Here is an 18,464-nt window from a genome sequence, read left to right as displayed (position 1 = left end):
GTACATGTTATGTGTATACTATGTTTATAAAAACTTTAATAAAAACACAATTAAAAAAAATAAAAAATCAATAGGCCTATAGATAAAAACACACTACATCATAATAATGTTTCCATTTACATGCACAGCTTATATTGTAACACAAGGTGTCAGTGTAGCTCCTCACCTTCACTATGCTGACTGCCTGCACTGCCTGGGCCGTAGCTGTAGTTAGAGAGCTCATGGTATGGCGGAGGCTGGGTGGAGTAAGGATGAGGGTACTGGTATGTGAACGAGTGGAGCAGAGGCCAAGGTGTCGCCCCTGGCAGAGGAAGAGGAGCCAGAGTGTCCTGGTCTGAAGCACCGCTGGACCCATCATTGTCATTGAGAGAAAGGTTGGCCATGTCTGAAACAAGTAATAGTAAGAGACTGTATCAATAAACAACAACAACAACAACAACATCATCATCATTTTAATTAATTATGCTGTGTGTTTAGGATCAGTTGGGACTTTCCAATGTTTTTACAAAATTAGTGCTCACCAAGGTTGCATTTATTTGAAAGATTCTTTTTTTGTATGTACACTGTATAAAATGCTGGGTTCCACAATATCCATTTGTGTTGGGACAACACAACGGATTAAGTTAACATTAATTTTTTTTTATTTAAGAGATCTAAGCAAAACATTAAGTTGTCCCTAAAAATGTGGCGTTTCAGCTCATTTTAAACAAGTTGTTTGAACAAACAGCAAATGTTATTTTTGAGTGTAGCAGGATGAACAAAGGTATTTAAAAACAAATGTGATTACAGTTTTCTCTGCCATTTATTATTTCTCACAATACAAAAGAAAATAACAACAAGCTAAATCAAATTAAATTAAATTAAATTAAATAAGGCTGCATTTATATAAACCACAGGTGTCAAACTCAGGACAGGTGTTCCTTGAGGACCACAGCTCTGCACAGCTTAGTTTCTACCCTAATTAAACCCCCCTGATCATAATACTTGAGTCCTTCAGGCTTGATTGAATCCTACAGGTGAGAATGCCAAAGCAGAGATGAAAATAAACTGTGCAGTGTGAGTTTAATGTAATGTAATGTAGTGTATTTATTATTTTATGCCATGTCAACAACCAAGGCTATCTTCATGGCAAGAACATTTATATATTTAATATACAATTTAAAATCAACAAAAAAATGAATACATAAATTAAATAAGATTTTTAGCGCCAATACATGATAAAAATTCAAAACATTTTCCTGGGGTAACTTTGCTAAAAATGTCTTTAAGAGAGTTAATTTCATAAAAAAGGTCTTCTGGAATCATTAAAAGCAGGACAGTTCAGTAAAATGTGTTTCACTGTAAGAGGAATTGTGCAGTACAAACACTGAGTAGGGTCTTCGCGCATGAGCAAGAAAAAAAAAACATTAACTGAGTTTGACTACCCTGATTTAAACAAAAATACAATAAAAGCAGTTAAATTGTGAAATATATATTTAAATGTATTTCAGTTTCTATTTAAGTATATTGTATAATATAATTTTTTTGAAGTTTATTTTTCCAAATAAATGCTGCTATTTTAAAATGTCTGTTTGTTTATCAAGCAATTATGAAAAGTAGACTATAAATACTGACGATGACAAGTACTACTACTACAAATAATAATAATAAGCACTTAGCAATTATAAAAAGTAGGCTATGAATACTGACTTTGACGAGTACTACTACTACTACTACTAATAATAATAATAATAATAATAAGCACTAAGCAATTATGAAAAGTAGACTATAAGTACTACTGACTACGACTACTAATTAGCAATTATGAAAAGTAGACTATATATACTACTGACTACGACGATGACTACTAATGAGCAATAAGCAATTATGAAAAGTAGACTATAAACAACACCGACTACGATCACGACTACAAATGAGCAATAAGCAATTATGAAAAGTAGACTATAAATAATACTGAGGATGACGACTACTACTAAGCAATAAGCAATAATAAAAAGCAGACTAAATACTTCTGACTTTGACGATGCCTACTAATACTAATACTTATAATAATGACAACGATCAAGCAATTATGAAAAGTAGAAACAAAAATACTATTGACTATGCCGCCACTGCAGACTACTACGACGATGAAGACTACCACTACTACTACTAGTAATAGTAGTAGTAATACTAGTAATAGTAGTAGTACTAATAATAACAACAACAACAACTGATCGTAACAGAGCAGCAAACCAGCCAAATAAACAATGGAGACTGGAATAATGATGCTGAAAAATGAGCTTTGCATCGTTAAAATAAATGACATTACACTATATAATAAAACAGAAAACATAACTTCTGTAATGAAGATCATTTGTCAGAAAATTACTGCTCATTGATATTACTGTCAGATAAGCTGATTCTACGTACAGTTTTCACAGTTGCTGAAGTCTCCAAATATGTAGTAGCACTGTTCAGAGAAGGTGATCTTGTTGACAGTGTGCCTGATGAAACCAGCCTTTAGTAAGTTACTGGCATATTTCCGAGCTTCGCGTCTGTCCTGAAAGCCATCAATGTGATGGTACAACCACTCCACCACATCTGAACCTGCATCCACAATCAGAAAACCACAGATAAACATACATGAGATCAGAATAAACGCTCGTCAGTTACATACTCATCAATAATAATAATTGCACAGGTCTCTGACCCAGAAAAGCATTGGGAATGGTGATCTTCAGCCACATTCGATCTCTGACTTCTAGACCGGACTCTGGAGATGCCATGGCTTTAGCGACCGAGGCCATGTCTGAGCGAAGAGACAGGTTAAACTCATCAAAGCCTACGGACAGAAACAGAGGATTAGTGATGGGACTAGGAGGTGGAGAAGCAGACTAAATAAGCACAATATTTACGTTCGGTTTCGGTGACGGATGAGCTGGATGTGATTGTGCTGCTGGGATAGGACGGAAACGCCCCTGTCAGAGCCACTGAGTGATTGACCCAAGCTGCTGGGTCTATGGGCCGGATTGGCTCATCTGATGAAGAAAACAGTCAAGAATGTTAGAGAGAATATTTGGTAACACTTTAGTTTAGGTCACAATGCACTGTATTAACAAACCATTAACTAACACTACTAGCTTAATAAACTACTTATTAGCTGTTTGTTAATAGTCAGTAAGGAAGACGAAATTTGACAAACACATCAGTACTGTCATAAAATCCTGCTTTTACCATCTCAGACTGTCTACAGTCAAGCCTTTATTATCCCAGAGAAATTTCCAAACAGTGAGTCATGCTTTTATAACATACACTCGTCTGGATTACTGTAACTTTCTCTATTATGCTATTTCTCAGTCTTTTCTCTCTTGTCAGCAGCTGGTTTAAAACGTGGCTGCTAGACTACTCTCTGGCACCCGCCAGTAACTCCTATTTTATCTGCACTTCACTGGTTACCCATTAAATACAGAATTGATTTTAAAATTGTATTATTTGTATACAAAGCCGTCAACATTCTTGCTTCTCAGTACCTTACAGACTTGCTCTGTCTGTATTCCCCCTCTCAATCATTGAGATCTTATGATCTCAATTTACTCTCCGTGCCTAGAACACTCTTTAAAAAACAAGATGACCGAGCATTTGCAGTTGCTGGTCCTAAACTCTGAAACACTCTGCCAAGTCAAATGAGACTTTCCTCCTCAATCTCTGTGTTTAGGTCCATTTTAAAGACCTATCTATTTTCTCTCGCTTTTAATTACTTATTATTTTTAATTAATCAATAATTATTAAATGTTTTCTTTTATATTCTGTTTTCTTCTGTCTTCAGTACTTCTATGTACAGCACTTTGGTCAACTTTGGTTGTTTTTAAATGCGCTTTATAAATAAATATTGTATTGAATTACTCTATTGCATTGTATAGCAGCTGGATTTAGGTTTTGGGTAGGATTAGGGATGCAGAATAAGATCATACTTTATAACAACTAATGAACAGTTGATATATTAATTACAGGCAGGTAATAAGCCAGTAGTAAACAGCATGAATTGTGTCCTTAATTAAAACGTTATAGAATATTTAAGATATCAACAATAAAACAAAACAATTATTTTGTCATTTAACTACATTAACAAAAATGTTTGTTGATGGCAGGGGTTTTATGGATTTGAAAGAATTCTTTAATTATGAAAAGGAACTAATTGCAATCTAAATATTTATTTAATATGAAATACAAAGAAATTAGTAATACTGTCAAATATTTATCACAATCCAAATTAATGTTTGCTAGTTAAATATATTTAAAATGTATGAACCCTTATAATGCATTTAAATTGTGTATTTATTTGTTACATTTCTTTGTCGTTTTATGAAAAATCTAAGTTTTTTTCCCCAACGAAAACTGCACCATGTTTCTTATAAACAGCTCATTTTACTTGCATAAACAATTGCTTTCCTTCTTTAATGGTTTGTGGATAAGCTTAAATATTAATAATGCTAAAAAAAGCATGTTACATTTTTGACATGTACAGTTATTTCATATATACAATACCCAATTCAAAATGACCTACATTTAAAACAGAATTGCAAAAAATAAAATGAGGGAAAAAATACAGGGTTCCCTTGCTTTCGTGAACAAAAACTTTTAATGACCTTTTAAAGCACCATTCAGTTCAAATCAAACACCTTGGTAATTCATTTCCCAGCATATGTATAGTGTCATGAAAGTCCTTACGGTACTTAACATTTCACAGTTATTTTCAAAAATTTTAACCATTTTAAAATGTCTTAACTTTAAGATTTAAATTTAAGATTTATGATTAAAAAATTTCTTAGTTTTTTTAGTTCTGTTTTTGACAACTGAGTACAAATTAAAATTTTTATTAAATTCAAGCACTTTCATGGTGTTTGTTTATGTGTGTGTGTGTGTGTGTGTGTGTGTGTGTGTGTGTGTGTGTGTGTGTGTGTGTGTGTGTGTGTGTGTGTGTGTGTGTGTGTGTGTGTGTGTGTGTCTAGATATATATAAATATATAGTGTATCAAGTATTTATTACAGAGATTAAAATGCAACTCACTGCGTGGCAGGGTGAAATACCCTTGTGGAGAAGGGTCCCAACATTTGGCCACAGTTAGGGTGATGGGTCTAAAAGGATTGAAGTGACAATACAACATTGTAGGTTACAGATTTCTATTTACAAATGTATTTTTTCCCAATCATAATCTGCCACACTCTGTAGTTCTACTGTAAACCTTGCTGCGAGTCAGAATGATTGGATTTACAAAAACATTAGTGGGATCCCAAAAGGACCAATTTTCTGAGCCTTAATTAATTGCAAAAACGCTTAGATGTGATAAAACACACAGCTAAATCTCTATATAAACCAATAGGTATTTCGTTTGTGCTTCATTTTGTTGTACTAGTAGAGCTGGGTGGTATGATGGTATTATTTCCTTTATTAACCAGGAGATCACATTGAGACATATATATATATATATACATATACATACATATATATATATATATATATATATATATATATATATATATATATATATATATATATATATATATATATATATATATATATATATATATATATATATATATATATATATATATAGCTATCGTGGAATGAAATGTGTACTACCATAAGCAACTTTTTTTTTTTTATTCCGGATATATGTAAATAAGTGGGTATGGCCAACTCACATGCAGTTTGAGTGAGGCTGAGAAAGACACTCCATAGGAGGATACTAGGCATGGGACAATAATCGGTTTCAAGGTTTGCCGCAATTTGGAAAAAAATGAAGGTTTTAAAACCGCCAAAATTTTGTACTATAACGTTCCCAAGGTATACGTAAAGAATTTTTTTTTTTTACATGTTATTTTACATGTACAACTATTTTATTTCGTTTTTTACGGCAACCACACCTTCAGCAGAAAAGAAACCTCTACATCAAAAGCTACTGGTTCAAAATATTTAAATGTTTCCTAAATTAAAATATATTGTGTTCAATGGGGGGAAAGTTGTTGTTTTTTAGCCAGACTTAAAAAAAGAAGTAATTTTGGAGCAGTAATTACAATACGATGATAGCGACCCATGCTTAGAGGAGACTGGCATTTTTGCGATTTGTTTTTAAGTAATGATCACTTAGTTTAAATATGTACACAAGAACTAAAATTCTTCATATATTGTATTTTTTAAGAAAAAAAAGTTGTTTTAATATATTTATATATTAATATTTTAAAATATTTGTATATGTTAAAAATAATAAGGTCTTTCCACATAAAAGTGTGAAATGTAACATACAGTGGAATTGGTTGTTCATCTAAAGTCATATTTTGTTTAGTATAATGTTAAAAATAAAATACAAAATCAAATCAAATAAGATCAAGTCATTTTCTTTTCTTAAATATCCAATCTTATGTACTAAATAAAGCCCTATTGTACATTTTCTGGAAAAACTGACTTAAAAAAAAAGCTATATCCTGAAAGACATTGTAACTATGAAATAAACTTTCTCATAAACTTTCTCATACTGTGAAATAAAATTTTGATCATACCGTCCAGCCCTATGTACTAGCAATAAAAATATGTCCCCAAAAGAACATACCAAAAAGTAAATAGGAGATTGTACATTTTTTAAATAGAGAACTTATGAGGACTCAAATGCAATTTTAATAGGCTCACCCAGGTTTGTGGACAATCTCACGCAGCACCCGGACCGCATCATCATTACTCATGTTCTCAAAGTTTATATCATTCACCTGCACAGAAAAAAAAACAACATCAACAGTCAATCAATCAGTTTAACAGACATTAAGACAGACGTAAATCTGCCCTGCAGCAGTGAAAGTACTAATCTTTTGTTTACAGGTAATTACTAGTAAAAGAATCGCAATGTTCGGGTGTAGCTGAAGTACATGCCGTCGAATAAACTACCAAGCTATTGAAGAATAACAGGAATTAAAACCACATTTACGTCAGTCACCAGATCGTCCGGTCCTCCATCTTGTACATATGATGACAGGTTGCACTAATCATTTTTTCTTCTTATAAAATGTACACACACACCTGCAGCAGCATGTCTCCAGGCTCAATACGTCCATCTGCAGCTACAGCTCCTCCCTTCATAATGGAGCCAATGTAGATTCCTCCATCTCCTCTCTCATTGCTCTGACCCACGATACTGATGCCCAAGAAATTATACTTCTCTATAGAGTACAACAAACAGATGGAGGACAGATTATGAATTAAACACAACTCATATTTAATTAAAAGTAGGAAAACGCATGCCATATTAAAAGACAATATGACAGAGCTGGTATCAATCTATATAAGCCACTGACCCATGTTAAGAGTGACTGTAATAATGTTGAGGGACATGGTTGAATCAGTCACACTGCTGAAAGAGGAAGCCTATAAAGCAAAACACACAACATTTCAGTAAAAGTGAGTATAATGTCTGCTTTTCATTTATTTGAATCACTTTCAGATGAAAAACAAAGTGATCAGAATTTCTTGCAGCAATTGTTTATTGATTAGCATACAAAGCATGTCAGGAACAAAATGAAGTCCCAAAAAGTGTTTGATATAATTTTGTAGTTTATTTGACAACAATATGATCACTTCTTAACTCAAGACTTATACTTAGGGTTTGACATAAACACCCGACAAATGTGAGTAGACTTCACCTGTGGCAGGTTAGACAGACATCCTCACTGGCCACTTTGGCTGGTCGCTAATATTTTTTTAAATTGCCAGAGCTGCCTTATCACTAAAGATTAGAATTTTAGTTTTAGGGCGTAAACACTATGTACAATTGCCTTGAACCGAGCCAAAGCATGCTTGTTCCTCTCCCGTCTCCCCTGGGATCTCCGCAACAGTTTGCATTAATTGAAAAGTAAGAATGATAAATAAATCATATGAAACAGTTCTTTTAAAAGTCACGGCTTGCTTTCAGTTTCGGGCTTAGGCGCGTTTTGCCCTCAAGAATACCGCGCCAAAGCCCAGGTGAACCGTGCCTGAACCAGATTCAGAGCACTCTCACTTCTCAAACGATCCGGGAAACAGGCCTGGGCATGGTTTCAATAGCATAGTGCAAGTGCGCCCTAGGACTGTTTGTAAAAATGTGCGCAAACGTGCTGTAAGAATTGAAAAGCGGCACGACTGATGAGTGTTCACGCGAGCAAAAGAAAGCAGGTGAATACCGGAGAGGAGAATGATCAGACACACGGTGAAACACAGGCGATCCTCGCTCACTGATGACAGTGTCAAATGCACAGATGATGTGCTAATGTGATGTGTACGAGTGATTAAAAGCTCCCTTATCCCGTTTCCTTGCGCAAAGCAACCATGCCTGGAAACCCAACTGGTGTGATCGTTTTTCTTTGACATAAGACTGGGGGGAAAAAAAGCAGTGTCCTGCTACTTTCGAGAGCTTGAGATTTTTGTAGACAGCGACGGTTGCCGCTTTCACTTTAATCATTCTTTGAACAGATTATTAATAAGCCTAACGTTAACCATGTGTGCGTGATTATCCTTTCATTATATTTTTAAAGGCTTTCGTTTGCTTCGTTTTTGTTTATGATGTTTAATAATTATCCTTTACAATAACATTTCTCTAATAGGAGATTAACACTATTTATCAAATGTTAACTAGTGATCTGGGACCTTTAGCCAGGACAGACAACTGTGTATAGTTCTAGATACATGAGAATATTTTTTTTTTTATGTCAATTTTTTTTGTTGTTGTTTAATAAAAAGTAATATTTTGCTTGTTTTGACCCATTTTTTAAAATTTGTGGCAAGGAAATAATTAGTTTGGTGTGGCTAGAGGGGAAAAAAGGTAAATCCTTAGTGTTGAGCCCTAAAAAGTCTAATAAAACTAATTGCAATTTGACACTATGAAACCAAAATCCATTTGCTCATGCTCATTGATCAAGGTCAAAACACACAAAAAGTTAAATGACTGAGGAGGCATATGGACATAACACAAGATTTAAATCAAGTAATTTTAGGATGCCAAAGTCAAATTTATGCATATAAAATATATTTTCAAAAAACAAAACTGTGGCTAGTGAAAATGAAAAGCGGCTATTAACGATGGAAACTACTAGCCACAGTGGCTGGTGATCAAATAAGTTAATGTCAAGCCCTGCTTTTATTTATATATTCAAACACACCTACATGGAGCACTTCATATATGATAAACACTAAATAGTTTGGATTAAGAACAACTGTAAGGTTAAAGGGGTAGTTCACCCAAAAATGAACATTTCCTCACTCACTTTGTTTTAAACTTTTATGAATTTCTTTTTCAGGGTTCCCATACGTCATGTCATGTCACATGTCATGAACAGCAGATTCAAGGACTTTCAAAAGCACCATTATTTTATATCAAGCAAACTTTGCATATCATACCCCAGCATATGTAGCGGCATGAAAGCCCTTACTGTACTGAATATTTCATTTAATCTATATATATATATATATATATATATATATATATATATATATATATATATATATATATATATATATATATATATATATATATATATATATATATATATATATATATATATATATATAATATGTACGTTAAAATGTCAAGAGTAAATTTCATAAATGTTCTGACTTTTATAAATGGTCATGTTCCAACAAAATTTAATACAATTTGTTTAATTCAATACTGGTAATCATTTTATTTATAATATTAAAAAAGTTCATTATTTGTCAGTGTTATTGTAAAAAAAAAATTATTTAAAAAAATAATAATTTATGAATTTATTTGAAAATTGAGTATAACTGTTGAAATAAAACCATAAATCAATTTTAATACAAATTTACTTCAAGCACTTTCACATGTCTAAAATTCATTCTAAAAAGTACTTTCAAGTAGCGTGGGAACCCTGCTTGCTTCTGTACAAAATAAGATATTTTGAAAAATACTGAAAATAGTAGACACAGTCATCCATAGGAGAAACCAAAAGTAATCTGGAAGTCAAAGGCTGTTTTTACCAACATTTCTCAGTATATTTTCTACAAACAGGTTTGTAACAAACGGAGGATGGGAAAATGATAGACTTGACATTTGTTAATCACATAGGTGTATCTCACCCTCTCCAGTCGTGGCCGCTGTTTCCGGCGTCTTCGGTGGCGTTTGAGCAATCTAGATGCTGTGCTCTGTTCAGTGGAGCTGCTGAACCTGATCACAAACATTTAGCACAATAAACATTCAGAATTAATGCACAACCTAAAACACTAGATTCTCAATGGCTTTTGGTTCAGGATCCAGACTCTATTATAATACACACCAAGTGGCAAAGCAGCATCCAACAAATTAAACCGATTGGCTAGCTAAATATTTGTTTGTCTATTGCATGTTTATCTTCTTACAAATAAGTGTCTATTTTTTTCTTCACTATTGTAATAATGCATATCTAACTGAGAGTGGGAGTTCTGAATTTATTGCCAAATCAGCTTCTCTAGCTATAATGACAAAACCAGGGGTCTGCTCTTCGTACCTCATTTAAATGATCAAAGATGTTTTGGCAGATCCTGGATCTTTTAATCTTGATAACTGATCTCTGTCTTCTTCAAGCAAGATCACGAATCATATTAAAATTTCTTGATGAATTAATCTGAGATTTCTGCGTGTGTTGTGAGAGATGGATCTATTGATCCTCGAAGTCATGATCAGCAGTGCAACAATTAGCTGACAGCACAGCAGCGTAATGACATCATCTGATTAATATTCAATTACCCATGTGAGCAAAATTACATAATATTCGTAGTAAACAGTTTGTTGAATTTGATCTGCAATAACTTTCCAGCTTTGTTATAAGCTGCAGGCTTTACACTTTCTTGTGTCAAGAGTGTTTAGCAATTTATTTAGTTTTACATTAGAGCAGATTTTCTTTATTATAGTAGTCATAGTACTAATACATTTGCTATTTTCACAAGTGTACATAACTAATAATGTAAGAAAATATCAGAATTTCAGTATTATCTTTGCTTGAACTGACCCATTTTAATCCTGTTTATATGAAATGATCCTGCTCCTGAGCAGGTTTGAGCTACCAGAGCTGTTGCCATGTCAACAACTCTCGAGTGAGTTTTGAAGAACGAAACAATCCTGAATCATGTCAAATAGTAAATAACCAAATCCAGCTAACTGTGTAATCCACGTACGAAAAACGGTACCCCTGATCAAATTTATTACATTTTCTAAATATCACTTTTCTATAATGATAAGGAATGATAACAATAAAAAAGACATCAATAGCAATAAACAATACATAAGATAAAATACAAAAGAAGAATATATATAACAGTTTTTAAGGTTTACGTTTGATAAAATTATTTTACAATTTTATAAGGATTCACGTTACAAAAGTTTCATTTAAAGTCTCTCCAGATAAAAATGGTTGTCTGATAACATTAAAAATAGGGAACTCCACAAGTATTGGTTTAACAGTTTGGTTTCTGTTGCAATATTGACATTTTGGGGTTCTTCTCCTTTAAGTAAATGTCCATGAGTGAGGTTTGTGTGTCTGATATGGCATCTTGTGTGAACCATATTTAAGTGAAAACGGTTTCTTAAAAAATGTTGAGCAGAATTTAATTTTGTTTTTCTAGAACTGACTGGATTGTTGTGGTTTGATATTGCTGTGGTATAATTTGAGTGACAGGCTATTGTTCCGCCCTACTGCTGAATATAAATCAGCTAAATTAATTTTTAAACAAGGCAAACTGCAAGCACATGCAAACAATTCATGACAAATACAGTCAAATTGCATAAATATGAGGTGAATTTAAAAAAAAAAGCTGATTTTGATTTTAATCTAACTTTAATCCAATCTGGGGCAAAATATTACCAAAATATAAAAGATTGCTCAAAAATCAAACTAAAAGTGCTTCAGGGGTAATGAATGTGTCAGTGCTCTTTGGGTAAGGTATTCATAAAGATAAACATCGAAATCATAAGTCCAAAAGTATGTGAAATTGTTTTCAAAAGACTTTATTAACAAGGCTATTCTATAAAACAGCAGCTACACATTTCGGCAATATAGGCCTCAATAAAATAGGTTTTAATAAAGGCTTTTTACATTTTTTACTTTTCAAATCCCTTGGACTTATGATAAAACATTTTGGTATATAAATTTTATTCTGATACGTTGCATTCAGGGGCTGGTTTTCAATGAAAAGTACAACATGTTTCTATGATTTAAACAACAGTGCTTTAGGAGCACAAAAAATGCAAATTGGTTCAAATTTTTAAAGGTTATACTTGAAAAAGAAATTTGACATCACAAAATGTCTTCTGACCTGCTCATGGTATCATCGTCATCAGAGTCACAAAAACTTGTGGTGTCCAGTTCACTGCTCATCACTGTAGTAGCGCTCTCATATCCGGCCAGGTGTCTGTCCAAACGGGACTGTCCATTCATACGGGGCCCTAGGTCAAAAAAAGATCCAGCAAAATGAACACGGACTGCAACAAAAGCTCTCAAAAAGAATTATGTAACGTCAAACAAACGAGATGAAACATACCATGTTGCTCCAAGCTCTCTCTGGGTCGAGGTCTCTCTCTCCTGAAAGACACGACTGACTCCGTCTCTGTCTGATCATCTAAAGACTCCAGGCTGCCTGTGGTGTTGGGACTACACACACACACACACACACACACACACACAATACAATTACAGTGATTTACATTCAAGACACATCTGTACATCTTTGCATGCTGAGAGATCTTTAAATTTTTAAAAGCCAGCTGTCTTTAGCAAGCCAGTCTCTGATACAACACATAGTTAGAGAAGGCTACACCGGATGAAACGAATATCACCTCCATAACCAAAAGACTTGTTTTTAGTAACAAAATATATGGCTCTTAATTCTTAAATTAGTTCAATTTAAACTAAAAGCCTACCTCCGTTTAGAGAGTCACAGGCAATTCAATATTACTACATTGTCTTGCTTCATCATTGATTAGATTTAAACAGAAGCACTAAGGAATAATATCATTTAAAACAACCCTTTTACAATTAACCAATGTTGAACTGTCATTTTTACCCTTTCATAAAGTGACACAGAATTTTAGAAAAGTGTTTGTGTCTTCTTTCAAAGCATATCTTTTAAGGGTACCCATTTTTGAACTGAACAACACATGATCCTTCCTCTGCTCCTTAAAATTTAAAGTTCATTATTTGTGACTGGAAAAAAATAGAAATAATATTCAGTATTTACAGTAATCCTTGCACTATTCAAGAGCAATATTGATTCATTATGTATTGCCTTTAATAATTTATAACTTACAAAATAGAGGTCACCGTTTACATGTATTTTAAAAATCATCAAAAAGCAAAAAATAAATAATTAAATGAACAAATATTATTGAATGCTTATTGGTAAAGAAAGCATCGTCTATATTTTACAGCTAATTATCTTATAGCATCTATTTTATCTAACAAAACCTTTTTATTACTTTGAATAAACTTTTACTACAGATTCATAGTTTGGTAGGTGTGAAGAAAAACATCTATACAGTATAGTATCGCAATATTTTCTGTTGCATTACTATACTGATACACTGACACCCATATCAAGATACCACCAATATTTTATTATAGTATTTGGTTTATTCATAAAATTATTTTCTTTTACAGTCCACTAGGTATTAATTTTGTTGTACTTGTACACATTCATCAAGCAATTAGTTAGTCAAATAAAGATGCCTCATCTTGGAAGGCATTGTGGAAAAGTGCATACAACAATTAAGACAGTTTTTTCATTAAAGTGTTGCTCAATCTGTCGGCTTAACAATGCCATATTGCACTGCAGCAATAAAAATTCTGAAAAATGTTTTGGTTTATTATGCACACAACTCTCTGACGCCCCTATTGTGTTCATGTGACGTTTCAGCTCAAAACACCCCACAAACAATTTCAAACTCTTAGAAACTGCCCAATTTAAGCTTTGATCCAAATTGCGCCATTTTGTTATTGCTTTAAATTCAAATGAGATTGTAGTCTTTTTCAAGAGAGGGTGGAGCTACACTACCCGAAAAAAGTTTGGGGTTGTTTTTTTTTTTTTAAATGGTTCTGTTCATCAAGGCGGTATTTATTAAATGTCAAAAAAAAAATTTAAATTGATAAATAATTATATATGACTTATTGTATGTATTTTCAAACGAAATTATTGCTCCAGTCATTATTGCTTTTATTACTATTTCCATTAATAATAGTTTTGTTATTAATAATAAAAATAATAATAATAATTGATATTAGAGTGATTTTATAAGAATCATGTGACTTTGAAGACTGGAGTTATGAAGCTTAAAATTCTACTTTTAAATCACTGGAATAAATGATTAAATTAAATGATAAACTACTTTTGAACAGTTATTTTAATAGTGCAATAACAGTTTACAAAAATTTTACATTTTAACATTTTACAATACTCACAAATGCAGCTTCAGGGAAAGCCGTAAGATTGGTCCAATTGAAGAATACTTTCATAATATTACAAACTCGAAAAAAGTATACCTTCATACAGTAACCACATAATGAGATTCACAGTAACGTACTGGAAAGAAGGAGGTCTGGAGTCTCCAATGCCCGCCATCCTCTCAGCAGGAGGTGGAGGCAGGGGTGGAGGAGGAGGTGAGGGCTGAGACGGGACCTCTACTGGAGGAGCTACAGGCTCTGCTGCAGGGGTATCCGAGGACACCAGCTAACAGACACACACACACACACACAGTGAGAAAAAGAGAGAAAATGATCCATTAAAAACAAGCAACTAAAAAGGAAAAGATCTAATGACAGTAATAACACAAATTATATTGTCCCCATCACATACTCTTGGAGCTCATTGAAGAAGGTAAAACTGATCGCGCATTGCTTCAGGTCAAACATATCAAGTGTCTGAGTTTTACGTAACTACAAATTAAATCAACAACACCGAGCTGGAGACGTAACGCAGACAAGAAACTCTATTCAGGCTTGTCTGGAGCTCAAACAGAAATGCGAAGGAAATGTTTTCTTCACGGGAGAAGGAAAAAAAACCCATCAACAATCTTCCCAATCTCAGTACGGTACAGTGTTAAAGTTCAAGTCGTGTACTTGACAAGAGAAAGAAACCTCAGCAGTGTCATAACAGGCTGCGTACGGTATCATTGCATGGCCTTTCTTCATGCTAATGTATGCTGGGTTATTGTAGCCACTCTCTCAGGAGACCTGGAGCCATCGTGACGGTGGTCTACTGTTTCCATCCCAGAGGCTCTAGTTTCGTCCAGGCCTTTTGACTTAAGCACCTGCCTTTCTTTGAGGGCTTTTAGATGAGGCTGGATTTCAGTCTCCGTGTGAAGCGCTTCACACAAACACACACATTTAGGATTCTTTAAAGATTCACTGTGACATGAATCACAATAGGCCTGTTAAGCATCACTACTGTACAAGTTAAGGTACTGATCAAAATTACATCTCAAAATATGATAATTTTGGTCATGAGAATTAACTACATGAGAATTAGCCTTCTTTTCAATAAATTTGCCCATAATGTATTGTTAGGTTTGTCTTTGTGTCAAAATGTGTCAAAACTGTTACCCAAAAATCATTCTATTTGCTAAAACAGAAAAAGTTGTGGCCAAATCAAGACTCAACAGATCCCTATATAGTGGATGAAAACGTCCCCAACATAACATTACCTCCGCTAACAAGGATTAAAGTTTTAATTGCTTTCATTGATTCAACGTGATTAATAATCCCACAACTGTGGAATCACCTTATAGAAAGATTTATTTCAAACACTCAACTGTTATAAATTTATGAAGTGAGGTTAGAGTAAAGTTTGTCAGTAAATGTGGGATTTTAACATGCTTTCAGATGTAGCAGTAGTTCACTAAGAACCTAAGCGAAGCTGCCATTATCGCAGAATGTTTTCATAATCGCCTGAATAAATTATATGCAATTATGAATGTGACTTTGGGCAGTTTGTCAGTAAACTATGGCTCTGTGTAGTAAATGTTGCTCCATCTGAAAGCATGTGCTAGAGACATGCTCCGCTGACAAAATGAGCACACTATCACCTTCAATTAATCGTGCACGTCTAACTAAAACCACCAGTAGGTGGATACACTTGTGTGATTTACTGATTAATGTATTCAAATGATCTGTTCAAAACTGCTGATTCATTTAGAAACTGAAGCAAGGCACACACTGGAAGATAATCAAGCCAATATTAGGCCTGATTTTCCATTCTGACGATCCTAGATCCTGATTATCTTCATGATTATCTATTCTCTAAATGATCATATCAGATGTTCCTCCTGAGTGAGGTTATGAGTGGTTGAATCTGCTCTAAAGAGAGCAAAGCAGAAATGTAATTTTTAAAAATGTGTCTGAAGTGTTGATTGCCTTTTTTTTAACTGTGTATAAAATTATTCTGAAATTTGCAAACACATGCTGACATTTTATGTGACATTCTTTGCTTTGATAACTTTATAGAGGAATTTTGACACAGCAAAGGCATCACAGAAACTAAAGCTGACATTGCATAAAACCACAGCAATAACACAGTCAGTTTATTGTGGTTCTAAAGTGCTATAAATGTATTTTCACCGGAATTAAAATGATGGAAACGATACCTCTTAAAATAAACAGTACAATTATAAAATTAGTTTTCACAAAAACAAATGCTTTTTTTTATTAAATAACTGTTATTATATATAACAGTAAATAAAAACAAACATTTTATAATGACATTCAATTTGAAGTATATGCTATCGTTCACTGGACAGTTTGTTCGGACATTAAAAGGCAAATTCTCTGAAAAAAAAAGTAGAGCCGACATCAACAAATGGAAGGACAGAGTAAGGAAAGATTAGAGGAATGCTGGGAAACCATATTTGAATCAAAGAGGAGAACAAAAACCAGGGAAAAATCCACCGAAAAAGGCGAGTGGAACAATTTAAAATATTATAATAATCTTGAAAAATATGCCTAATATTAGCCTGAAGTTTCTGTTACAGTATTAAAAGTAAAATAAAGAAATCAGATCTTTATCCATTGATGCGATCAAAGACCTGTGAAGAAATTATGCCAAGATATCCATAATCCTAGACCAGGCCGTATCCTGAGCAGATGTTGTGGTGGTCAGGGAGGAGGGGGGTGAATGAGACTGATTCTTGAAAGACCACAGTGACAGACGAGTCCCTGCACTGATCCTGTGGGCCAGCCTGATCACCCCCCGGTGACCTACTCGCATCTGCAGTTCTCCACGATGGACATCCAGCGTTCTCAAGCCTCCGGCACCTACACTACAGCTCCACACAGTAAGTTTGGCCAGATGAAAAAAGGTTGTGCCCAAACAAGTTTGTTCCTCGCCGCTGTCGCCACTGGCTTGCTTGGTTTGGGACTAATAGAGATGCACATCGATGGATTTGTTCTTCAGTGTTTGGACGTTCAGCAGTGAAATTTAAAACAACAATGAACTGAACTAAACTGAACTTCAACTCTGAAATCTGGACTTTACTAGCACTTTATGTTAAGCTGCTTTGACACAATCTACATTGTAAAAAGTGCTATATAAATAAACAGGAATTGAATTGAAAACATGAATCTTTAGTGGTTTAAAGTGATGTGATGAATTGGAGTTATACTGACCACAATAACTGGACGTATTCTGTTTTTCCACATTTGAGAAATGTAAATCACAATAAAATGCTGACACTAAAAATGTTATCTCCTTAGAATTGAGAAGTGTTTGTTGTCTATCTTCAAGTAAAATAAAAATATACAATATAATGTTCAAATGAAAAAATATTGGACTTAAATGGTTCTTTGTCTCAAGGCCTCAAATGTAATGTTTTCAATTTATTTCTGAAGTATATTAAAAATATATATATACAAAGACATTAATGATAACAAACAAAATCAATAAATATTTAACTTAAAAAAGATTTAGGGCCTAAAGTAGCCTAATGTGTTTAACTTCATTCTTGAGAGTATTGAGATATTTGTGCATTCATCAGCTTGAATGTATAGCTAAAGTCGTTTATTTACAAGGCACAGAATTGTGTCAACATTAATCATAATATAACCACAGTCTATTTGGTCTTTATATAAGAAGTTTGAATGAATTATGCCCTATTTAAATGAAATAGTCTACGTGACCGGGCTTGTTTTGCAACTAAAGCTTGAATAATGCGCATCTCCTTATTTATAAGCAAAAACATTTAAGGCTTTTGAGTTTGGCCCTAACCTGCATCTTATCTCTCTGCACACCGTGAAGTTAAGGTAAAAGCCTAGAAACACATTTGCATTCCTGACATTTGTTTTTCTTCCTCTGCTTTTATTAAAATAAGCCTTTTTTTACTTTTTGCCTGACCAGATATTCCCCCTATTACTAGTTTGATTTTTAAATTAACAATAGCTAAAACAAACAACTTACTTATATTGTAGGCAACATATTTTTTTTGCTTG

General features: G+C 33.6%; 1 protein-coding gene across 4 annotated transcripts in view; it reads right to left on the bottom strand.

The window, feature by feature from the left end:
* Window positions 1-18,464, bottom strand: part of dvl2 (dishevelled segment polarity protein 2) — a 35,397-nt gene that overhangs the window by 4,509 nt on the left and 12,424 nt on the right. For 2 of the 4 annotated variants that reach the window (XR_015494582.1, NM_212648.1), the window contains 12 exon segments: window positions 14,570-14,715; window positions 12,535-12,644; window positions 12,310-12,439; window positions 10,099-10,186; window positions 7,326-7,395; window positions 7,051-7,190; window positions 6,667-6,743; window positions 5,050-5,117; window positions 2,898-3,020; window positions 2,693-2,824; window positions 2,413-2,589; window positions 167-385 (listed from right to left, as the gene is read on the bottom strand). Coding sequence is in view for 1 of the 4 variants with exons in the window: in NM_212648.1 (NP_997813.1) it covers window positions 167-385; window positions 2,413-2,589; window positions 2,693-2,824; window positions 2,898-3,020; window positions 5,050-5,117; window positions 6,667-6,743; window positions 7,051-7,190; window positions 7,326-7,395; window positions 10,099-10,186; window positions 12,310-12,439; window positions 12,535-12,644; window positions 14,570-14,715 (1,480 nt within the window). In the remaining 3 variants the exon portion in view is untranslated. 4 annotated transcript variants of the gene reach the window in all.

Source organism: Danio rerio, chromosome 7 (assembly GCF_052040795.2).
Source record: "Danio rerio strain M-AB ecotype USA chromosome 7, GRCz13ab, whole genome shotgun sequence".
Lineage (NCBI taxonomy): Eukaryota > Metazoa > Chordata > Actinopteri > Cypriniformes > Danionidae > Danio > Danio rerio.
This window is presented reverse-complemented; position numbering and strand designations above follow the sequence as displayed.